Below are 25,727 nucleotides of genomic sequence, written 5' to 3'. Positions count from 1 at the left end.
ATGTCACAATTCTGACCATGGCATGATCATCAGAGCATTTCTGAAATAACGAATGTAGAGGAGCATGCAGTTCCTTCTTGTGTTTCTGAAGGAGGACATCAGCAGAAAATACAGGGAAGCCTCCACCAGGAGTTGCTGCTTAGCCATTGTTTGTCACTATCCAGCAACCTACTAGTGTCTTTTGGGGCTCAGCTTGTCTGGCAAATATGGACTTCATCTGGGACACCTTCTCTGCATGGTTCAAAAGCTGGTGTGATTGCTGATGTGATATGGCAAGTTTGGGTGATGAGCTTCCTAAGTGCTAGCTCCCTTAGTCAATGGATGTTGGAGACCTGCCTCTTTTGAGCCAAACTTTTAAATGGTCATGTAACAGTGAACCCTAAGGGATCAGAAGAGTGAAGAGAAAGCCTGACATGCATACAGTCAGTTCAGTTGCTTCCTTTGCTCTTTACTGGCATTTAAAGGAAGCTTTGTCATTCAATCCAAGACCTGCAATGAAACGTTAGCTACTGAAAAGGGATTTGTTGGGGGTGTTAAAGAATGGAGGAAAATGAAGTTGTCATGGTTCCATATGCATGAGAACAGTAAGGCCTAAGTCTTCTCTGAGATGTATGTTTAGAAAAATGTTTTTTGGGTAGGGATTTGAGGGAGGGTATGCATCTTTGAGATGTGGCTTAGTGCCTTCAATCGCCTGTTGTAAATCAAGGGCCCAGAGCTTGTAGAGGTTTTCAGTCACCTGAGAGTGGCTCACACTGACTTGTATTTTCTGCCTCTAGCTTAATGTCACTAAAGCTAAACTCATTGAATGGCATCACCCCTCTCTGCAAAGCCTCCAGTTCCTTTCTTGCCATGCATTTTAGGAATGTTAGCCTGTCATAAGATGCCTCAGTAGGAACATTATGTGAACACTGAAGCCACTGGTCTTTTGACAGCATTAGGTGGTGCAGGAATGTGTGTAGAGGAGAAAAAGGCTTATTGGATCATTTTTCATCTTGAAAATCAATCAAGAGATTCCATTTTGTCACACTATGAATGCAGTTGTACATTTAAGATGGTGGTGTACTTATTGGCTTTGGATTAACTTCTGAGAATGTGACTGACCTATCTATTTTGTCCATCTCTTCCATGAACTACTGGGGGGAAAAAAAATGTATCTTGTAGTTGATTTCTAAAATTCCTCAAGCATGTGATTTCAAATTAAGAAAACATTCCCTGTGTGGGTATTAATCATTCAGCATCTTGGACCTCTTGAAATATACAGACCAAAGCAAACTAGACTGTAAAATTGTTAGTTATATATGTGTGCATATATATATATATATATATTTATATATATATACACACACACATACATATATACATGTATGTGTGTATATTTATATATTTATTTATATATATATATATATATACCCGCACACATATACATACATGTATATGTGTGTGTGCTCCTGTGAGGCTTTGATGGTTGCAGCCAATGGATTGTAGCTGTGGTCTTGTGCTTCATCTGAAATATATTAATGGAATTCTCTTTGATTGAGAAAATAATCTTTTTAACCAACTGAAAATGCCATTAAAAAGATGAAATGTCTTTTGAAATGTTTGTTCTCAATATGCATGAATCACGGAAACTTTTATTGTATTATTGTGACTTTGAAAGTAGTTCTGACACATAATGCAGTGTCAGAGAAATGTGTTGTGTATTTCACATGAACCAAAAATGCACCGAGCTGGAATGTGAAAGCCCTTGTGAAAACCCAGAATGTGAAATTCTGTGTGGTGAAGCAAATTTTTAGGGATCCAGTTCTGTGCTGTGCTGTTAGAAGTAATAAATTCTTAGTTCACAGTGTTGCAGAATACAGATTTTTTTTTTTTCATGTGCAGCTGTACCTTTTTCCATTGCTTCCAGTTGATGTGAGAAAGTTAAAATAATTTTGTGTTTTTCAGGACAACATCGTTGTTTCTGGGCAAGTAATTTTTTTTGCTCGCCATCAAAAGTGCCAACCTGCAATCTCAGTGTTTCCAAACACTACAGCCCCAAAACACTTTCATTCCCATTTTTAAAATAATTCCCTGTAGCGTTCACCATGTTTTCAGTAAAACCCTAGGAGGTCCATATGTATTAAAACCTCATTAAAGGCTAGAGTAATACCAGGAATAAGTAAGCATTGTTGAATAGGAATAGACTGCATGTATTGAACAGATGGGTACCACAAAGTAACAGAAACAGCCTTCCTCCCTTGCTACTGTTATATGTGTGGTAGAAATCAACCCTTTAATGTCCAAAAGAGGGGATATATATGCCATTTATATTGAAATGTTGATGTAAGGCCTCAGTTAGGACTGAGTTATTCTTAATAGATTTCTTTTAAATCATGCAGTACATTTATTGGGAATGCTTTGTGCCATCTGATAAAAGAGTATGTATCTGAATAATGGGGTGGGGAGGGAAACGTCCTTATTTTGTTCTTGAAACTTCAAGGGTTTTATGTGATGACAATGGGTCCATCTTTCTAAGCTTTTCAGGTGTTTTATGCTTTGCAAATGTTTCTTGCAAACCAAAATCAAGACATCAGCCTGATGGTTTTTGCAGCACAACAGAAATATGGACATCCCCTGTTAGAGAAACATCTGTAATTATTCTTCTGTTTTCAAACCTTTACATTTGGAAAGTTTCAGAGAAACAAAAAGAAGCTGAAGAATAATTAGAAGAATAATTTTATTACAAACCATTCCAGATAATTTTTATTATCTAAAGAAAACCTAGGGTAATTTTATAGGAAATCTCTTGCATTGGCTTTGAGACTTTTTCTTATTTCTGGTCTGCGGGTTGCATAACACAGTTGACCTGTGTAGATGTTGAAAGTGAAAATCCTGTTGGCTATAAAGAGCATTTGAAGTGAAACATGCAAATAATACTAAATTTACTTGGATAAGTGTTCCATTTCTTTCAGAGAAAGTATGAAACCTGATATTCCTAATTCCTAATAATAGAGAAAGGTCTTTTAGTGTTGTGATTAGTGACTGAAACCAAGGTCTTAAAGGCCACCAAGGGAGTAATAGAATCACTGTCTGAACTTCTATTGTTGGATTTTAGCTATTAGTGTTTGAATTATTGAAAAAGCAAAGCACTAGAAGAGCTGGGTTTTTTCAAATCTCTCACTGTAATGTATATATCCTTATTTAAAAATCAAAATATAGGTTCAATAAGAGCTACTGATCTAAATAAATTTAGTTCAAATTTATGAATCAGTATACTTAGTTGCTTCATAAACTGGTGCTCTCTGCAGCTTTAAATTAATACTGGTTTGTAGACAGCATGTGTTTTATTTTACTTTTCCTTAAAAGGCAAGAAAACAAGTTCACCCACTAGCATGTTTCAAACAGCTTTTTATGTCATATTTTACTCTGTTAACATAGAACCATAACAGATTATTTGAATAATATTAATAGACTGCTTCAAATTAATTTATTCTGGAAAAATGCTTCCTGATCTAGTAATGGTATTTTTACTCTGGGTTAGCACCTAACTTAAATTTAATTCTGGACTTGCAACAGGTGTTTTGCAATTTGAATGCATGGTGAGGTGCTGTGGTTCAAATAGTGATGGGAGCTGACAAGACCTTATAAAGCATGGCTTTAAGGAGGCAGTAGGAAAGATGAGCAGCATGGCACCCATATGGCCACTCACCTAATCACCAACAGCTAACATGGGGTCATAAGAGATGCCATGGCTGTGGCAAACTGCCAGGGGTGCTTGGAGTATGGGCCATCTGGCAGCAACAGCCACTTGTGCAAATGCCTTTTGCCTGTGGGTCAGGCCAGGATGCCCCTTGGCTGCAGCAATGCCGGTGTGACTGGAGGAAGTCAATCTCACATCAGGGGTGTGAGCAGCATTCCCCCTGCCCTGCTGGGCTGGGGGTGGGCAGTGTGCCTGCGCTGCCAGCCCTGCTCAGGCTGGGCTGTCTGCAAGCAGGGGGTCAGGGCTAAGTGGGCAAATGCTTGTGTGAATGTCTTTAGGTGTTCTGCAGCAAAATACTGCACTAATTTATGTGGATTGCACAATTACTATCTGTTTTGAAAATGATTAAAAATTCGTGCAAGTAGATTTTGAGACAGTTGAAGACCTGCTACCTGCAGTAGCAGCTTCACAAATAACTAAATTAGGTGGGTTTTGTTTGTGAAATCCACTGTTTTTATTTCTTTTCCTTTTCTAGTTGACTGTTGAGACATTTCTTCTTGCCTTTCTTATTGTTGCAGTACCTAAGTTCCACTCACACTTCTTATTGGCTCTTCTCTACAGTTTTCCCTTTTTTTTTTTTTGACATAAACTTTCCCAGGGAAGCCCAGTAGAGCAATTAATCAAAGAAAAACATTAGTCCAACTAACACACAGTCATCAAGTTGTTTATTCTGCATGTGCATTGTACATATCTCAATGTAGCCAGTGTATCCCCTGAGCCCAGTCCAGCCTGTGAGCTCTGTGGAGTAGCACCTGGACACTCCAGGTCTCTGGAATCACACAACATCTGACACAGTAAGGTCAGGTGTGTTTGGATCTTAGAAAATCAAAATTATCATAAGTAATGGAATTCATCTTCCAGGGCAGCATCTAGTTTCATTTTCAAAGTTTCTAGGGAGAGAGTTCTGTCTTTCTGATGGTTTGTTTGAATGGTTGAAAGAAAGAAGTCTCCTTTCTGATTTGAGTTCCTTTTCTATTTTACAATGCCCTGCCTGATAAGATAGATATACATGGTCCTATGCTAAACTGAAATTCTGTTTGACTGGCATGAAGTCAGGTTTCTTATTGCTATAACCTCCTTTTCTGGAATATCTCCATTGCCTTTAAAGATCTAAACTGGAAGGAAAAATGCAGAACTTGCTAATTAAAAAGATGCTGTGATTTGCATATAATAATAAGATTCCCATGGTTGGGAGTATATTTTATTCTCTTTGCTACCCAGCTGACTTTTGTTTCTTTCAGTGTTTCATCTCATACAGGGTTGAGCTTTCCTTTGCTTGCAATAACCTGCTGTTGAACAAATAAATGTGCCCTTCTTAAAGTGTGACCATTGTCTAGATGACTGTGGCTATTTTTCACTTCAAGGAAAAGAAGCATCCTACATAGTGCTATTATAAAGTAAGAAGAGGGATGAAAATGCACTGGAATTGAAAATTCAATAATGAGGTCAAGATAGACAAATTTAGGCTCCTGCATTTGATTTATAATTGTTTTCTTATACTTCCCCATGAGGCAGTTGTTGTTATCCAATCATAAATTTTATATTTTAAAAGGAAGCAAGAACTGCTCGAATTTTCCAGTAAAATTGGAATTGAGTCAAATTTTACATTATGATAGAGACTTAAGTGGAATTCAGATGTGTCCCTGCTTGAACACATTGCTTTTTCCATAGTTCATCTGAAGAAGGTGAGGGAGATTTTATGACTGCTAATGTAGCCTGGATGTATAATTACCGATTGTACATTCTCCAGAAAAATAAACAGTGGCCATACGATCACTGTCGACATCCTTTGTGACATTGAAATTCCCATAATAGGGTTTTTCTTTGTTTCTGAGCCCAGTGAACATTTTGATGTTGATAAGTTTTTAAAAATTATTAGGAAAGGTTCTCATTCCACTCTTACCCTTTTGCAGAGAATCTCCTTGAGACAACATGACCTTTCTGTTTTTCAGGGCCTTTTGAAGATATTTCTGCATAATTCAGGCTGATAAGTATCTTTGCATCACTTACTTGGCAAGGGGGCCAGTGTTTCTTTGTCCAACACTAACCTTCCTTCTCTACTCATTATCTCTGGTGAGGGCTGTTTTAATTGAAGTTATCCCTTTGGAAAGATATCTCCAGTGCAGTCCATTATTGATTTTGAAAGATCTGGCCTGTTAAAATTTCCTTGCCAATGAGTTAACCTTCTCTCCTGAAGGTGAATTAAAATAGAGAATGACATTTCTAATTTCCTAAGTGATGTAGCCAAAGGAGCTGTGCTGAAGTGGTATAATGTTATCTCAGTCTTTTAAAAGGACAGGATTTGTTATTTAGCTTAGTGAGACTTCTTGGGATGTGCAACAATAGCTTCCCACTAAGGTAGTGTTGCTTTCTGGAATGGCCTTTAATAGAATATTATTATACCATAAAAGGACACTCTTGGACTTTCTCTCTTTATTGAAGTTCTGTTTTAAGTTGCACAAGGCATTCAGGTATAATCAGTCACTAGCAAAATTGAACAATGTGATGTAAACTATTTACCTACCTAGAAATTTGATTGACCGGATAGCATAGCATAATTTCAGCAGTTTTGATGGACTGAATTCTGTGGAAAATTATTATCTCAATGATTTTCTCTCTTAAATCAAGTTGCAAAAGGACTGATCCTTCACTATTTAGAAAATTATTATTTGTCTAATACTTTGAAGTACTGGAGGGCTTTTTAGAAAGAATAGAAGTATACATTGCTTAATGAAGCTTAAACTATGAAATTTAGCATTTGTGGTAATCCATAGAAAGTGCATTATTAGTATTTTTCAATGTATAATTTTAATTTCTTTTCTGCCATTTTGTATATGTCACATTTCTTTCTCTACTCAACTGCATGTAATAATTACAAAAAACATTTATGAATTAGTTTCTGATGTAGTTAATATTTAATGAAATGTGAGTACGTGTTGCGCATTTAAGTTTATGCTAATTGTCTATTATTAAATTCTGTGAATTGTTTTCATAACAAATTGTTCTTCCTGTCAGCTTTCTGATAAAGACTCTGTGGCATGGAATTAAATAGCCATTCCTAGAAAGGTACAGACTTTATAAAAAGGCCAATGATTCATGGATTCCAAACCTTAACAGAGAGCACTTTCTTGCTGTCTGCTTTCACAAATGCATTAATGTCTTTAAGACTTGGTATGATGCTTTAACCTTTGACATAGTGAAGTTAGAAAATTGAAGAGATTCTGGAAAATACATGACCAAATGGTGCTTTTGTGACTTCCGAGTTTCAAATTGGGTGTTTCAATATGTGTGTTTCTCAGAATCACAGAACAGGTGAGGTTGGAAGGGAGCAGCAGAGGTCACATTGTCCAAATATCCTGCTCAAGCGGGGCTACATAAGGTCAGCTGTTCAGGACAGCTTTTCGGTATCTCTAAGGATGGAGACTCTCTTGTCATCTCTGGGCAGCCTGTTCTGGTGCTCAGTCCCCCTCACAATAAAAGAGTTTATTGTCTTCCCACCCAACAACTTGTGCACTTCCAGTCTCTTTGCTGGTAGGGTGGTATAATGAGCAGAAAAGGCTTTGACTCTGTGTAAACACTGTTCAGTAATAATGAAAACATCTCTAGATTATCAGCACTATTTTCAGCACAAATGCAAAACATAACCCCGTGTAAACTACTATGAACTTGGAAGGAAATGAACTCTATTCCACCCAAAACTTGTCTTCTAATGTCCAGGGGGAACCCCCGTGTTTCAGGTGGTGCCTGTTGCTTCTGGTCCTGTCACTGGGTACCACTGAAAGGAGCCTGGCTCCATCCTCTTTGCACTCTTCCTTCCGACCTTCCTATTTTGTGGAACATTAAGTACTGCCAAGTTTTATCTCAGCAGTTGATGAAATGGTCTCTAAGTTTCTGCTGACTGTGAGAATTTGGCAACAGTCAAGATCAGATTTAAAACATTCTTTGTTAAGTATAATGGGAGCCTTTAAAAGTCTTGTAGTAATATGAATATTACTTGCATTTGCATGCCTTTCACTTAGAGGTGTACTTGGTAGAAGAAATACTGTGTGGTTTATCTAGAAGGTCAGCTGGATGACCTTCTAGAATTGTGGCTGGCTTTCTGGAAGAGCAGAAACAGAAGGATTATTTCGTTTCTCCCTCTCTCTACTTATTTTAATAGCAGTTATAACTGCCTATTATGCTTTACTTTATGCTAAATTCTCTGGAAGAATTTCTCTTTCCTGTAGAGTTTTTTTTTTTTTTAATCTCCACTAGAATTCTGCCAGACCTACGTGTTGATAGAACTTTTTAAAAATTTTTTTCTTTCAAAAATTAAAGCTGAAGGAATTTCCTTGGTAAATATCTGATTACTACCTCATGGTACATATTGTGTGAAATTTTACTTTAACAATGTCTGATGAAAATCTAAGGTTTCTGGAATGCTGAATGAGGATCTAACAGGAGAATAGTAGTGACAGAAAGTGGTACCAGAGGAGTAATCAATGACATTCCTCACTGCTAAATTCTCTGCTTTAGCACAGTTTTCAAAGTAGCAGATTATTAGAAAATACAGAAATTAATTTTTTGTTTTTGCCTTTCTGGAGACAAACATGCAGTTTGCCCTGATACTGTGTAGCTTTGCATGTGTGAGGTCTCCTAATACATTCTTTGCCTCTCACCTTCTCTTAACTGGGAAGTTTCCCAATATAGTAATCAAATAAATCCTTCCAAGTTTACAGAAGGTTTAAAATGATGCTAAAGAAAAACATATCCTGCCAAGAGGAATAGCAAAAAATCTTTGAGCGTTTGCTAAAAGATTCTGCTGTTACTTATAAAATAACCTTTGTGAAGTAACTAAAATTCAAAGGTAGTACTGGCAGAGGAAAGGTAAGCGGGTTTTATGCTAGGAGAAAAGACTAAAGCAAAGGTTAGGTGCTGTGTTTCTGTTTCTTTGATGGGTGAGAGGAATTTTAAGATGTCTTCTAGATATTTCTGAGAGTATTCTTCAAGTGCAGTCCTTAAAATACATGTGTACATTTAATTTTTCTGTAACAGTGATTCATTGCATTTTAAATAGGACATCTTGGGTTCTTGTGATAGATCAGTGTGATAACATCAGCTCAAGTTCATGTATTTTTAAGTAGCAGCCCCTGCTGTGATTAATGGGAATTTCTCTTCAAAAGTCAATGTTATGATATACTCTGCCTACACTAATATTTCATATTACTTATTTTTAAAACCAAAATTGAGAAAAGTACTTACACAAAGGAGTTTTTTAGGTATATTTCTAATATAATAAAAATAGACAAAGCCACTTATTTAATACAATTTTGCAACACATTTGCCAGATGGAAATAAGTGACTAAGTAATAGTCACTTTCTTGAAATAATTATTTCTCCCAGTTAGGTCTGAACAAAAATGATTGATTGCAGGGCAGTCAGATGAAGACATTGCTTATTTTGCATACATTGCAGTGACAGGTGTCATATGGTCCTGATGAGATTTCTTCAAAACTAATATAGATCTATTCTTCTCTGATATACAATGGCACCTGTATATTTGGCATATCCACAAGACTTAGTTGCCTCGCATTCACAGAGTTTTGAGTACCATGTCTGTATGATGAATGCACCACAGTTTTATGAAAAAGTTGCCATTTTAAATGGAAAAGGGGTTTCAAAGGAATTTGGCAAAATGCAGATGATAATGAATAATAAATGAACAGAGGATATGCTTGGGAGAATGTATCTCAGCAAGACATAAAGTCTTAGTGCACTTCAGAAGAGTTATGACTGAATTGTTATTTCAGCCCAACAATGAGGCAATTTAAATAATGAAATATTTAAAGATAAATAAAGATAATTATATACATTTGACCCTTTGCATAATTTTGTGTATATGCAATTTCATTAAGTTTTCTTTGCTCCAATGAATTAGAAGAAAGCCAAAAGGATAACAGGTCCATTGCATTATTTAAGTGATATACATTAAGTTCAGATCTGCTATTTTATTTCATTCCATTAGTGGCAAAGAATGCTATAAAGAATCCGGAGATATGAGAAACCTTCTTATTTGATCTTTGAAAATCTGTATTAACTCTCTTGTGGCCAAGGAGTCAGAGGGAAGACACAGATGAGAAGTGTACATGCTGTGCTCTATGAATAAGATTTCTGTCAAGAGTAAGAAAAAGTATTAGTTTATCATCTGGGCTTCTTGCTTTTTTATTAAAAGACACTGTTCAACACAACTGGGATTTAGAGCAAAACTCCAGGGAAAGATATTGAGTAAACTGTGTGCTTCCAGAGACAAAATGACAGAACATGTATTCTTACTGCTATTTACTTATTGCACACAGTTTTTTTGTTAATACCTATAATGGGCTTTAAAAATTCATTTTGTTGTTCTTGCCTTACACTGAAGAAGCTGAAGTGCAGGGTGACAGAAGTGGTGCACATAGATCATCCTGCAGGCTAGTAGTACTGGGACTGAGAACCTAAATCTCTTTAGGATTTCAAGCAGCTGAACTGTAGTGTTTTCTTATAACCAGCCTCTGGCTACCTTGTCTGACATCATACCTTGGAGGAAGTCTGGCCTTTTAAACAAGCCAGTGTGCAAAGATGCTACGTTTAATTTCTGGTTTCTGGTTCTAGTAGCCTAGCTGAAAAGCTGTAGCCAGTTTCTGAAAAGCTGTATAAGTGAATTTCTTCATTTCTCAGTGGAGGAGGTTTTTGACTTGTTTGCCCTTGGCTAATGTGAGCAGAGCCTGGAATTACAAACCACTGGGCTGGCACAAGCATGATGGCCTGTGCTGACAGGCATACCCTGTGGTTGCAGCAGCCTCACAACTAGCACTTCTGGCCATCAGCACCACAGCAGGAGGCTATGATGAACAAGGGAAAGAAATCAAAGGGCAGAAAATGAAACAGAGGCAGAAAAATAAAAGCATTCACTTGGTCTTGATGAAAATTGAAACAGAAATACTCTTTTTTTTTTTTTCTTTTTTTGAGGCATCAGTCTGTGTGCACTAAAGAAAATTGCATTTAACAAACTGAACTGCAAAATTATTTATGATAGAAATTAAATCTGATTTAAAGTCTCTGTTAACTCTTCAATATGACTAATTATCATTAGATTACATGAGGCTGCACAAAAATAAACTCTCCTAACATTACCAAGGAATTGGTGCTGCAACACCTGCTGATGCCTGAAGTGTCATGGCAAGGACTAGTGGTGTGTTTACAATAGATTTAGTTGGGATTCATTCTGATGAAAAGTGGAGGGCAAGCCACTATTAGTTAAATTAGTGCAAAAAACTGCATTTCCTCATATGGTTAGTGAGAACACTCATTGACAGTGTGATTTTCAGGTTATGTGAGTTGTTGTCTCAGCAGTGTTTTGGTTAAAATTTGCTTTCGGATTTGTGGATAAAATGAATATAAAATGCTTATAGGAAGAAAACAGTGAATCTTTGTTCAAAACCAAGGAGAAAACTTCATCTTAATCTATACAAATGAAATCCTTCTCTTTACTAGGCATTGGATTCTGAATTGATTTTCTCAGTAGCCTATCTCTTAAAATAAGATTCTGACAGAGATGGAGCTGTAAAAGTCTACAGGGACGTAGATAAGAATAATTCATGGTGATGTTTTTTGTTACACATATTATAGGGCTTTCATTGTAAAATGATAATATTTACTCATGATTACAGTCTGAATAATAATTGGGAGTAACTGCTGATTTCATGGATTTACTTGCAATTGGCCCTGCTGTTCATGGGATTGGTTTTTGTTTCATTTTTCTTTGCCTACTGTATATGAAAAAAATAGGTTCATTCCATTTGCTTTCTATCATTAAATTTCTGGTATTTCTATACATTTTTATCATTACATTCTGGTAGCTTGGAAAAAAGAACAGTAAATTTAGGAGTTTCTCATATGAGTTCTAAAACTGATCTTACTTAGAAGGTGGTGGAACACATGGATTTTCTTTATCTGATGTCCATGTATAAGTATTATTTATATGAGAAACTTTGTGCCAACATGTCTGCTGTGGTGTGTGAGCTGGAATTGATGGGAAGCTGGGAAGGTACCAGGGAAGACATCATATTTGCTGACCATATTTCTGTACCTTCTCCAAGCTCCAGTTCTTTGTTGCTGGGGTAGGGGGGTCTTTGGCCCGACTCGGTGCAGCTGCCTCACAGGGGAGAGGCAGAGCAGCTTTCAACTGGGGATGATCAGAAGAAAACCAAAACACATGTGTGGCAGAGATACAAGCAAAGGTTAATAAAACCTTTCATCCATCTTAAAAAGCCTGCAAGAGTGTTTGCTATGTATGAGAATCGTCATTTTGTCAGAAGAGCATTATCTGCTTTTCAGCCACCAGCGTGACTAGAGAGGCAACATAAGGAGAGCAATGGGAGGAATATGTTAGGATGGTTTAACACCACCTCTAATGAAACTAAGAAACATTCATGAACCAGCTTTATATGTAAACAGACTGTTGGCTAGAAGAAACTCTATTCAATATCAGAAGTATTTATTCCAACATGACTAGAAGCTCAAAGCAATGTAATTGCTTTGTAGAACATAGAAGCTCTGTTTTTCTTTAAACCATGCTGCTTCAATTAAATATTCCTTTTGTGTGTTCATTTAATATTCATTTTGTCTGCTACTGCTATACTATGTAAAGGGAAAATGAACAGTGAGAGGAATTTGTGCTAAAGAAATTTGGAGAAAGAACTGTTTTAAAACTGAATAATGTTTTGGGAATTAGCTTGAGTTTTTAATAAGCCTAAAGGAGAGGATTTCTTTCCAGGTGATAACAACAGCACAAAGCCAGAAATGTTCTGCACAGTGAGCTGTCAACCTTTCATGTTTGTTTATGTGCCAGTATATACTTCAGAAAAACATGTTGCACTAGTCCTGCAAGCTGAAGGCTCTTGATAGCTTCGGTGCAGATAGCAATTTCCAGCGTGTTCCGCCACTGTACAGTCAAATTACTTGGGGCAGAAATGTGTTATGAAAAGTGCGGATCCTGATGCAGTTTATTTTAAAAATTGAATATGTACTGCCAGAGCAACAAAATAAATAATAAACAGTGGCAAATATAAGAAGGTGTTTGAGGGTTTTTTAATATAAGTATTGAATTAGGTTCTCAGCCCTGGCTGTCTAGGGCAGATGAAGAACTACCATTATATTAAAAAGAGGAGAAAAATGTTGAGACAATTTAATTTCTTTATGTTTGTTTTCCTTTCCTTTTTTTGGTACTGTAGAAATAGATACTTTTTAGCCGCTCTATGTTTATAACAAATGGAAAAAGGAGGAAATTTCTATTATAGTTGTCACAATATTAAAGCACAGACAAAACCACAGAGCAGCCAAATAACCTCTCTAACAAGTGAAATGTGGTATTAAAACTGCCATGAATTACAGCACAAGAAACCACATCAACACTGGGAAATCATGTTGCATTCAACTCTTTTGTTAGGGGATATGCAACCTGGTCTTAGACTCACCAATTTTCTGATGTACAAAATTTAATTTCCTCTTTGCTGGAGAAAAATAAATATTTGGTTCTAGTAATTGTGAGGTTCTAATATGACAGGGCTGTTAGGGAAACACTGGATAACTGTGATTTTGATGTCAGAATTTAAAATGTTATGGTTACTCCTAGGTTTGTATCATGTGTGTTACATTCATGATTTTTAGAGAAATTGGAAAACAGATGGATAATATTAATTACCATACCATGAATAGTATCAGGAACATGTATGAATATATTTTCACAATGGATATTAATATAGGAAAATAAAAATAAAAGGGCCCACATTTTATTAAGCGCCTTAATAATTATGTGCACACCTAGAAAGATAACTAAGAGGCTGATTTTGATATGCTTGGATTTGCCTTTATTCCACTGTTTGAAGTACTCTGGAAAGCTAAGGAAACAATGTGCAATTTATAAATTAGTTTAATTTACATTACTTTTTAGTGGTATTTTAAAATATTTCATTGAATTTGAAAAATTTCAAAAACTTTTTCTTCAGATTCTGAAATTCTTTGGATTGCACTGAGGCTTACACTCTTCCTTCTGCTATTGGAAAATAAAAAATTTGATCTAAGAGTTAAATAATTTGTAGGCATATTTGATACTTCATTATATTCCTCTGAATCACAGGTATTATGCTTTATTATATTAAGAATCCTTTCTGTTTTTATCTCTCTTCTATATCCTAAATCCCTTTTCTTTGATGCAGACACTGCCTTGCACGTTCTTTTCCACCTCTGAAAGAGGAGCCAAGAAAGACAAAAGCATTAAATAGGAATGGCAGTCAAGGTGATCCATAGCACTCCTGGAGGGGAAAATTTGCTGGCAAACAGAGCAGGCAGCAAGTCATACAGCACCCAGGGAGTCCTGCCATGGCTGGGAAAGATGCAAAAATAAGGTTTTGTCTATCAGTGCTCTTCTACTGTGCTGGCACTCCCAGTAGTATAAATTATAGAATCTGTCTGTCCAAATGCGGCCAGCATGTGGTGTTGGCAGCATGACAGACTCTGTATTAAAAAAGAAAAAACAAAAGAAAAAAAAAAGAAGCTGCCAGTAATTGATCTAGAATTACAGCACTTTGCTGTATTACCTTTTGCCAGTGTGACAGGCAGTGTGTCTGTATCAGTGAGATTGTTCCCTGTCTAGACTTCCACAATTAGCTACTGCCTGTGATGTAAATACTTTGTTGCAGCAGTGGTTGCTTTTCCTTTGTGTAAAGCAAATATAAATAATACAGGTATACTGTACCAAGTTACAGATGTGCTTATTATAATTCAGCCAAGCAGATCTGCAAGTGATTTTGGCAATCTGAAGCTGTTGTATTCTTAGTGACCTGCTGTTCACCCAGCTCTTTCACCAGCTCCACTATCAGGAGCTGCAGTTTGCATTCAGTGTCATTTTCTGAGTCCTTCAAATACTTCTTGATCTGTGTCTGTTTGACCTCTCTTGAGATTTACTGCTTAGGATTGAACTCCATCTTGTAATACTTGTGTTCTTCTGACTCAGCCCTGTATCACCCAGTTAACCTTTTTTGCCCTCTTCAGAACCTTCTCATGGTACAAAGAAATTTGAGGTCTCCAATATTAGGTAAGGTTAGCTTGTTTCTGAACTTAGAAAAAGTAGATATTTGCTAATCAGTCTCTCAATAGTCCCATTAAATACAATCCTCTCAAAATGCTGAAAACTAAGCTGCTCATTGTCTCGTGCAGTCTGAGTCTCTCTCCCTGGCATTAAACTGTTAATGCTACTTACATGTACCAAACCAGTAACACAAAATGGGTCAAAACCAATTCTCACGGAAAGTACAGCAAAGTTCAGTTCAAATCAGTGCAACCCTCATTTGTTAAAAATGCAAGTAATGTCTTGCTCAGAGCTTTAAGATGTGTTTGGAGTTTCATGTTTGAGGATAGTTGGGGGATTATTTTGTCTTTCTTTGTATTTGTATGAGGAGAAGAGCTCAAGGGATTTTCACATAGCCTTATTTGTCCTGGATCAGAGTTCAAAGTAAGTTCTTTTTAAAAAAGAGATAATTTTAATACCTGAAGCAGTATTAAAATTTACTATATTAAATATACTACAATAAATACAATGATAGCTTACTTTGTTCTCAGCTGCAAAACTGTCAGTGCTTTAGTGGGGGTTTAGTTTTCAGTTTTCAACTCCACTGTGATCAGTCCCTGAAATTTCAGAAAAAACTTGCATGAATGGTTAATTCACTTATGTTCCTGCTCTCTAAAAAAATAAATCTTAATCCTTCAGAAGCTTAGAGGGAATCTTAATATTGTATTTTACAGTAATCTCTTTAGAAGACAAAGAATTACAGATGACATTTTAAACTCAGTAAGACTTCAGTGACAACTCCCAGAACAAAAAGAAGCAAGCTTCCTATTTATTTCTGTAGCTACTGTTTGTGAAACACTGATTAAATAAAGAGTGGATAAATGATAGTATTTTCATGAAACAAGTTCAGCTCACTACAGGCAAAGTGTGATTTGTTCATCGAAGTATGTTTAGAAGAAATCCAAAGAGAAGCTGTTTTGCATTCACAGCAGCAGCCTTTTTTTCCCCATTGTGAAATGGTTTGAGTGCACGAGCATCCCATTGGCAAGGCAGGTCTGGATTAGCACACAGCAGGGACAGCAGAGTGTCTGTGTGAAGGCTGCTCCACTGGGAAGGAGAGAACCTAAAGAATATTCATAAAGGCCAAATTAAAATATTATGTAAAGCCTTGATTAGGCTTGACAGGTTTCCTAAAGACATTCTTGTTGTTACTAGAGCTTAACATCAGCAGAAAATTTGTGAAAGGGCAACCACCTCCCACCTCCTGCAGCCTTTAAGTAATGGTGAGTGAGACTCTGCACTGTGTTCTGCTGAACTCTTTCATTCTGAGCTGCATATATATGCTACTTTAGTTTCTGTGAAATGAATTTTATCCCAAAATTTCATATTTACAAACACAGTGGTAAATGTACTACCCATAATAATGATACAGTATAAAAAGCATAGAGCAGGTAACCTCTGTGTGATTTTCTCATACTTCTGAGAATCATTCAAAACTTTAAAAACCTGAAGTTTTAAAGGATTAGCAATACTTTGGGATTCATGTCTTTGATTTTTTGGAAAAGTCACAAAGCCCCTTTACTCAGTTCAGAGACATTTATTTTCCTGTTTTCCTGTGATTAATTTCAAAAGACAACCATGCCTCACCCTGGAGCTTGCAATGTTTTTGGGGCCACTTAAGTTAGAAGTGACTTACTTTAGGCTCTTGATAATTGGGAGAGAGATGGGTAGTTGTAAGGAAAATTGGAGAGAAACCTCTCCCTCTCTTTTTGTGATGTTCACATACAAATGCATAGCAACAACATTCCTCAGCATGTGCTAGGGGTTGACTACAGTGACTTGTGGGTAACTTGTGGGTAACTTAACTGAAGATTTCAAAATGCACAAGTGAAAAATAATGGGAATATTGGTTAATGTGGATGACAGAAATTGTTTTCAGAAGAAAAATAATTTGGTATTTCTTGGTATAACTTTGGTCAAAGCAAGTTTCTAATAATACAGCTAGAAATACATGAAATTATTATTTTTTATTCTTTAAAAAACTAAAGAAAGAAATGAAATATCAATTCTCCTTCATCCTAAATAAGATGAATTAATTAAGCCGTTGAAATTGCTTGGATATTCATAGGTGTTTTGAAATTAATTTATTGGAAATCAGCTTGATACTCTTGTTCTTAATGACTGCTGAGTGTGGAAGTGTTAGGGTTGAGGTCTTTTTTCTTTATGTTTTTATTTTTCTGTATATTCCATAATCTCAAAGGAAATGTAGCTGGTCGTGAAGAATGGTATCAGTTGTTTGGTTTTTTTTTGTTCATGTACATATTAGAGCATGCATTAAAAACCAAATATTCAACCTCAAAGCTGTGGTTCCCTTTTAGAACCTGTCATAGTAATATAAAGAAGTGTGGAGTAGAGTGAAAATTTAAGCTTTTTTTCACTTGCAGTCTTTTTCTCTAAGCGGGTTATTTTGTCTTTAAACTTAAAAATCAGCGTAATGTAGATAAGAGGGAGGGTCAGATACATCACTAAGAGTTCTGTGTTGATATGCACATGAACATAGAATTACTGAGCAGCAGTCTGCTCAAAGGGTTGCATAAATGTTGCTTGTTGGTACTCACCTACAATGATTTAATATTACTACTATAATGATTATACTATAATACTACTCACTATAATGATTTAATACTACTACTACTACTTCACAGTATGAGCAAAATAAGGCAATGTTCTACATGAGTCTGTCTGTGCATCTCATCATTGTTTTGTATTCAGTTCCAAAACCAACATATTTATAATCTAATGAAATAACTTTTTTTTGTCCAGTTAGCAGTCACATAACAGAGTTTTCGTTCATATTTACATTTCCAAAGGCAGTATTTAGTGCATCAAGGCTGAGATTCTTACAATTTTCAATAGTGTAAACCTGCCTTAGAATTGGATTGAAGATGTTTTGATGTTTTTTGTAAAAACAACTGTGTCTTTTAGGTACAATGTGATTTTTTGACTATTGGTGAATGGAGATGTGATAGAGTCCCAAGTGGGCAAATTTTTCATCTGGGGTACAGTAAAAACCTGATCTTTAGAAAGAGGGATTTTTTCATTAAACACACAAACCATGCATAAGGTGTAATGACATGGTAAGGCAGAAATTCGTAGTTTGCAAGATGAGCAATTTATTTCAATCACGAATGTTTTTTGTATCTCTGCTCTAATTGAAGATTTTCTGCAGTCTTTATTTTTTAAAAAATGGCAGGTGTTCAAAGTGGTGTTTTGAGGAAATGGCATCTTTCAACTCAGTGTAAATACACCCAAATTAAATACAGCAATATCATGTAATTTGTGGAAGACTAGTTAAAGATAAAGTAGCACTGTCTTGCTGAAATGGAAACTGAAATGTGTTTATATTTAATATGCATTAATTTTTCTGGATAGCTAGATAGTTCTTGGCAACTATAATTCAAACTTAATTAGCAAAAAATGTGGGGATTTTCCATGGGCTGAATCTGCCAGCTGCAATGGCTATTTTCAGCCAGCTAGTGCTCATTCTCAGGGTTTTAGAACTACAAGTGAACTGTTCAGCCACAGTGTTTACTTGGAAAAGAGACAATGAGGAGCACAGGCTGAATGTATAGCCTATCATGAGCCCATTCCCAAACTGGTACTGAAGTTAATGCTGCATAAACAGATTAAAATTGTGTGGAAGGCATTGAGAGTTTTAAAGCTCGTGGGAATCAGTAATAAGATGTGGCCACATATTCCTTCAAGTCATTCAGTAAGATGTTGTAAATAATTTGTATCTGCCATAGTTCATTTCACTTATTCCTGTGCAGTACCAAAATTATGCTGTTAACCTGCTTTGAAAGTAGTAAAGGCTCAGCCTGGCTTCTTCAACAGCTTTGCTCACAGAAATAGTCTTGTACAGGGGTCATTCAGGTGAATGAGGATTGTGTGGCTTGGCCCCAATTTCTTTATAAGACAGAGACTTCCTCAGTCAGAGGAAATTTCTTCTGTGTGGTCAATATGATAGACAAGTTTTCTTTGATAAACAGTTGCAGGTTTTTTTCTGAATTGCTTATTCTTTTGCTCTTATGTGGTAAGTCAATGTACAGTGTGTATGAGGGGAGATCTTAAAAAACCTTTAAAAATGCAGGGTTTTTTAACCTCTGCCTTGTGAATTTCATGTTGAACTGGGTGAAAATTTCTTATAGCGGAAAAACTACATCGTCTTTCAAGGATATAGCCTTTTATTTATTTTTGTTGACATTTTTTATAACAACATATTGCATGTCAAATAGTTACCCTTAGACCTTGGAGATTAAAGAAAATGGTAGGAACAAGTTAGGTGTAAATTACTCCTGGGGACGTTCCAGTTGGGCACAAGAGGAAACTCTTACAATGAGAGCAATCAGAAATTGGAATATTCTCCCCAAGGAAGTGATAAATTCCTCAGCATTGGACACTGTTAAGTTACAGTTGGACAGGGTGCTGAGCCATCTTGTCTAGACTATGCTTTTGCAGAGAAAGTTTGGACCAGATGATCCTTGAGATTCCTTCCAACCCTGTATTTTATGATTCTGTGATTCAACAGCTACTGTTATTTGGAGAGTTACCAGCTGGTATGTCTCTGTCTTCAAGAGCTTATTCTATTCTATAATATCACAGATTGTGTGGAACGAACATTTTTTAATTGGATTTTAATTTTTATTTTAGTTGTAATAAAGGAGAGACTAGAAGTGGCCTACTTGAAATCACCACTGTTTTTCAAAATGTGTTGTGTAGTTGTTCTCATTTTTGCATGCAAGATGGAAGGAAGAGAACACAATATTAATTGGCATCAAGGTAAAAGTGTAGTGCAATAGAAATGTGAAGAAAAAAATTAAACAGACAGGAAAAATTATTCAAGTGGACAAGAGAAATCGAATTCATGCCTTCAAGGGAAGAGCTTTGGCTCCTACCTTGGCAGCAAAAACTAAGTTGTGAATGTGATTGCTTAGTTCATTGTTCTCTAATGTGATTTATTCATGTGTATGTTGGATATTCAGGATATTCAATATTAAATATTCAGTGTTTCTGGGATAAAAAGTGAAATGTATCTCTAATCATAACAAGATGAAGAGAATGAAGATGTAGAGTATGTAGATGTAGAGTAATCCCATGCTTGTACTCTCAAAGTTTGAGTTTCTCCAAGGATGAAATTCTTACACGTACGGGAAATACTGAGAGCTTGCTTTTGCAATATGGCAGAGAAATAACTTGAGTGAGCAATGTTAGCATCTTCTCTTGTTTTCCAGGTCCATGGGGGAGATGCATGGGCGATGAGTGCGGCCCAGGAGGCATCCAGACACGAGCGGTGTGGTGTGCCCATGTGGAGGGCTGGACCACGCTGCCCACGAACTGCAAGCAGCCCGAGCGGCCGGACAACCAGCAGAGCTGTTTCCGTGTCTGTGACTGGCACAAGGAGCTCTACGACTGGCAGATCGGCGGCTGGAACCAGTGCCGGCCCGTCCTCTCCCGCAGCCACGAGAAGCCCCTGGAGTGCCTCAGAGGGGAGGAAGGCATCCAGACAAGAGACATCACCTGCATACAGAAGTCCAACGGGGTTCCAGCTGAGGATGTCATCTGCGAGTACTTTGAGCCGAAGCCGCGGCAGGAGCAGGCGTGCCTCATCCCGTGCCGGCAGGACTGCATCGTGGCCGAGTTCTCGCCCTGGTCCGAGTGCTCCAAGACCTGCGGCAATGGGCTCCAGCACCGCACCCGGCACGTGGTGGCTCCACCGCAGTTCGGAGGGTCAGCTTGCCCCAACCTGACGGAATTCCAGATGTGCCGGTCCAGCCCGTGCGCTGCTGAAGAAAGCCTGTACAGCCTGAACGTGGGACCGTGGAGCGCGTGCACGGTGCCCCATTCCAGACAAATAAGGCAAGTGAGGAAACGAGGGAAGAACAAAGACAAGGAAAAGGACAGAGAAAAGGCGGTTCGAGATCCTGAGGCTCGCGAGTTAATTAAGAAGAAGAGGAATCGTAACAGACAGAATAGACAAGAGAACAAATACTGGGACATACAAATTGGGTACCAAACAAGGCAGGTCACGTGTACTCACAAAAATGGGAAAACTGCTGCTCTGAGGTAATCCTTATTTATGTTTGCATATTTTAATTTCTATCTGTTTAAAGTAAAACGTGCATAAATGGATTCTTTTACATAAACCCAAATCTCAAAATGAAGTTCATGCTATTTCCACTTCTACATCCATCATTAAGCTCAAGTATTTTCTGAAACTTGCAAACTGTGCTGGTGACAATACTAAGCATCATATACATGTGCCGTGTTAATCTGAGCTAGTCCCTAGCCTCTCTTTTGTTATATAGATTTCCCCCAAATGGTTGAAGATACATGTCAAATGTCTGCTTTGTTTCTGTGAGTTCAGGCAGGCGTCTGATCTCTAAAAAGTCATGCATTTTTCTAATAGGTGATGTAGAGGATGGGCACAAAGACTAACAGGAAACTGGACTGAGTCAGACTTACAGTAAAACTATAAAACAAGAGAGAAGGATGCATGAGAAAGCAGCAGCTACTCATTCCAATGTATTTTTTAAAAATATAAGAGCATGAAATATTGTTTGTCCCTCTTGATTCCTGTGGCAAAATTTCTGAAAGGGAGACTGTAAAACCTCTTTGTTTGTTCCATGTATTTCCTCTATTTCTTTCTCATCTGAACCTTCATGCTGTCTGCCCTGTTTTTTTTTTTATGATATTTATTTTCATATCTTGATTCATTACTTTACTTTTCAAGAGTTCTGTCAATCAGTGATGTTTTGATAATTCTTTCCACAGGCTTCTGGATGCATTTCTAAAATTGTATTACCTGTGATTTGTTTTTTCTGGCATTATCTTGCTAGCTCATGTATTTCTTTCCTGTCCCCCAGAATGTTTTTATTCAACTCAAAAAATCTTCTTTCAGTCTAGTCTTCCTTTCTTTGATGTGATTCTATTTCCTGCCCTCTCGTTCAATGCCTGATTAATCAATTTTACTTCAACTATGAAATGACTAGGATATCTTGCTGAATGAGGCTGACAGTCATTGCTGCTATGTTAGTGTTTAGGAACTTCTTTCAAGGTATTTTCTTTTTGAGTTTTTGTTGTGCCATTTAAACATTCTATCACAGAACACGTAATTGCTTCCACCTTTTCAATTAGAAACCAAATAATATCTTTTTTTTTCAAGTGTAGAAAACTGTTTTTTGAGTATAATTCTTTCAAGAGATGATCAAGCAGTGAAAGAGGAAAATGATGAGTTTCCTGGTTTCAGGAAAGAACTGAAATGCTTGGCTTGTTTAGTTGAAGGAGGGACATATGGGTGGAAATGTGAATGAAATGCCTATGAGTATGTAACAAGCCATCAAAAGGAAGAATGGAACAATCTATTCTCTGTATTATGGATATACTGGAAAAACAATAATGGGCAAATCACAGCAGTGCTGAATGAGGCTGGGCTTCTCAATGCTGGGAAAAGTGAGACTCTGGAGAAAATTGCTTGGGCCATGTGTGGCACCTTCATCTTCAAAGGTTTATAAGCAAAGGCTGAAAAAATGCATGTGTCAGTGATAACACACCTGAAGTAGATCTTGATTAAGGAAGAGGGACTGACTGCATAGACTTTTTGAAGTGTCTTCTAGGTCTGGTTTTCTTTAGTTATTTAAGATTTTGATCCACACTTCGATGAAGGTCTTCACAAGAAATCTTAAAATCAGCAGCTCAGGCAGTCCCAGGTGTTGGCTGCAGCACAATCTCATTGGTACAGAAAAAATTGCCTTTACTCCTTCCTTTTCCAGCCTCACATCATGCAGCCCTCACTGTGCCTAGCCTAGGAACATCATTATCCTTTAAATACAAGGAATAATTTATTATACATCAGTTGCTATCAGATAGCAGCCAGGCACTTTTTTTGAAAGTCCCTAAGTTTTTGAAAGGTTAAGAAAACTGTTGAGTAAAAAAAAAGGGAGGAATGACACAGTCATGCCAAAGCTCTGATAAATGGTAAAAGAAAGTAAAAGTATAGCTGGAAGTCAGTGGCATACTTTACTCATCATCTTTACACTCACTCTTGAATTCACTTAGATCACCAGCACTGTCTTAAGTGCAGATACCACAGTGTCTTGTGCATTTTCAGGCTGGTGCAGGGAAGTGAATGAAACCTTCTTGCCTAAGGCAGTGAAACAATTGATAATACAATGTAGGATCAATTCTTCAAAGAAGTGAAAATTAAACAAATGATGCAGCTGGCATTTTTATATCTAAGGCAAAAACGTTATGTTTTAATTGCACAAAGGATTTTTATAGTCTTCACGTCAATTTTAATATAGAATTTTTTTTCCAGTTACATAGTATAAACAAGAAAATTTGGTGAAATGACTCATGTGAGAAATTCTGGTGCTGGTAACATAGCTTTTGGAGACCAATGTATATCAATCAGCTGTGTATCCATTTGCATCATTTATGCTGCACCCTTCACTAAGCAATCAAATGCTTTATTCTATGACTGCCATTCCAGAATCTGAAACAATAGAATTATTTTTCTGCCCAGGGTGTCAATGCAGACAGCTCAAATGATTTTATAATCTCCATTACATAGTAACTGTGCTACTAAATAATATAGACAAGTAAGGTGACTGGAAAACCTGCCGTTCTCATGTGAAATGCTCTTCAGCTTAAGTAGTCCATTTTCAGTGAGTTTTGACTTTAGCAATCAGAAACAATCAGCCCCCTGGCAGCATGACTGAAAGAAGAATAAAAACCCTCAGGCGAGTAATATTTTTTTGCAGAGATAGCAAAATTGATATATTATAAAAAGGGTTTTAAAAAAGAACAACTTTCACAAGGGTGCTACAGAGAAAATGGTTCTGTAACGCTGTCAGCAAAACTTCAAAAAGTCAAAATTCTCTTGACATATCAGCACACCAGGCATGGTAAAGAGAAGTGAAACAAGAAAATCAAAGTTTAATTTATATACTTTATTGCTGAGTGAACAATAGATAGTCTCCCGTGAAGGATGAAATATTGGATTTTGTATTGGCCGTTCTGCAATAATGTATGTGTTACACGGCCTGCGTTTGCTTCATGTTCCCCTTAGTCTGAAATTCTGGTGGACTGAAAATATTTGAAAAATAGAAATGTTGAAGGAAAAAACAAATTCAGTAATTAAAATGACTTTTCTCTGGATAGCTAACAAAATCTGGGCAGCACTGCTCTTACTGTTGAGGACAAAACTTGATTGTCTGAAATGTTTTCTCTTTGATGAAATTGGGGTTTACCAAAGAGAACTGTTAGACATCAAACTGGCTATGTAGAGAAACATCGAATGTATGAAGAAGTTGATTTTGACTTGCAAACCTGTTTTGCCCTATTGCAAGTTGTGATGATTATGCCTCATGTTAAGCCTATAATTTTCTGTTGTAATATGGACTCTGTTGCTGTTGTGTCTCAAACATTTAGTCATAATTTTCTTTGTGAGCAGACTTTTGTGGGATAGTTTAGCAAAAAATGTTTGACTGATTTGTACAAATTGTACAAGTCTAAGAAAAGCTTTTTTTAAACTGCTTTTAATTCATACAGCCTTTTTACTGAAATGCTTTCTTGGGACCCCACTAGATTGGGAAATTTTGAAGGACTTGAGCACAGTCATTTATAACTGTAAGAATATGGAACAGAACTAGAGTATCTTTTTGAACTATATGTTTCTGTGCTTCAGCAAAGATTTTGAAATCCAGTGACAAAGGACATCATGTTCCCCTGAAGCAGCTGCTCCATAAGTGTGGGGACAGCCTGTCACTTCTAAGAGTCACTTAACTCAAATGGCTGGAAAGGGGGCTGTAGTTAAAGCAGTTCTTCAAGGATATAGCTGCCTCTTAAAAAAAATTCCAGGAATTTCTGCGCTGTTTCCTTTATTTTTCTATGTCATTTGGATATAACTTGTTATCTTGCTTAGTTTGGGACCAAAACATTTCTGAATGGGGGAAGAATGGAGGAGACCACATAGGAAACCATCCCCAGCAGCTCTGGTTCAGTCCCCATAAATGGTTAATACTCTCTTGGCAGCACCGCTGTGGGGGAGACCTGTATGTGAAGATGAACATTATTGGTGACCTAAATGACTTGAAGTAAGAATTCAAGAAAAAACAGTAGAATTTTATAAATATTCAGAGCTTTTATTTCTTTGTTAGAATACAACCATATGCAATTACACTCGTGGAACAAAATGAAGGGGCAGAAAAGAATCCAAAATTTAAGACATGACAACCAATAATTTAGCAGATTGTCTTAGCCTTAATGCATTTGATCATATGATCATCTTTGATTTGTTTCAACTCTGTTCATCTGAGAAAGTAATTATTTTTCAATTATTTTCATCTTCTTCACTGATTCTGTGCATTGATTAAAGATCTAGAAAACTATATCCACATCTTGTTACAAATTTAACTATTTTGGAAGTTTTCATTATAATCTCATTGCAGTGCTTTACAAAATTTCAAGTTTTGAAGAGTTTGAGCTTCTATTTATTCCAATATTATAGTTGAGACATGAGAGGTGACAGTAGGACCAAAATTATTGAATTGTCTTGCTGATGTTGGGCATATGTAAAGCTTAATTTTTCATCTTACTTCACAAAGACGTGTATCTGTTTAAAGCAGAGTCACAATATTCACTAATGGCCACAGGTGCTAAGCTAAGTAGAAACGAAGGAATTTGGGAATGGCCAATTGAGTATTTAGACTGATGAGTGACTAATACTCAAGATATTGTCAGGAAAATCAAGGAGAGAGAATCTCCTCCTCTAGAATGGCATTTTAGCTTTGTTTTCCTTTCCAGGTCCTTAAACCTCTTAACCCAATGCTCCCATTCCAAATC

The 25,727-nt window shown here is 36.8% G+C and overlaps 1 protein-coding gene across 1 annotated transcript in view; it reads left to right on the top strand.

Moving 5' to 3' along the window:
• The window catches only part of THSD7A (thrombospondin type 1 domain containing 7A), a 267,196-nt gene that overhangs the window by 128,960 nt on the left and 112,509 nt on the right, over window positions 1-25,727 (top strand). Inside the window, exon 5 of the mRNA XM_014273675.3 lies at window positions 20,117-20,948. Within this exon, the coding sequence (XP_014129150.2) occupies window positions 20,117-20,948 (832 nt within the window). The remainder of the gene's footprint in view (window positions 1-20,116; window positions 20,949-25,727) is intronic.

This window comes from Zonotrichia albicollis, chromosome 1 (genome assembly GCF_047830755.1).
Source record: "Zonotrichia albicollis isolate bZonAlb1 chromosome 1, bZonAlb1.hap1, whole genome shotgun sequence".
NCBI classification, from domain to species: Eukaryota; Metazoa; Chordata; class Aves; order Passeriformes; family Passerellidae; genus Zonotrichia; species Zonotrichia albicollis.
The sequence above is the reverse complement of the archived record's forward strand: the minus strand, read 5'-3'. Positions and strand labels throughout refer to the sequence as shown.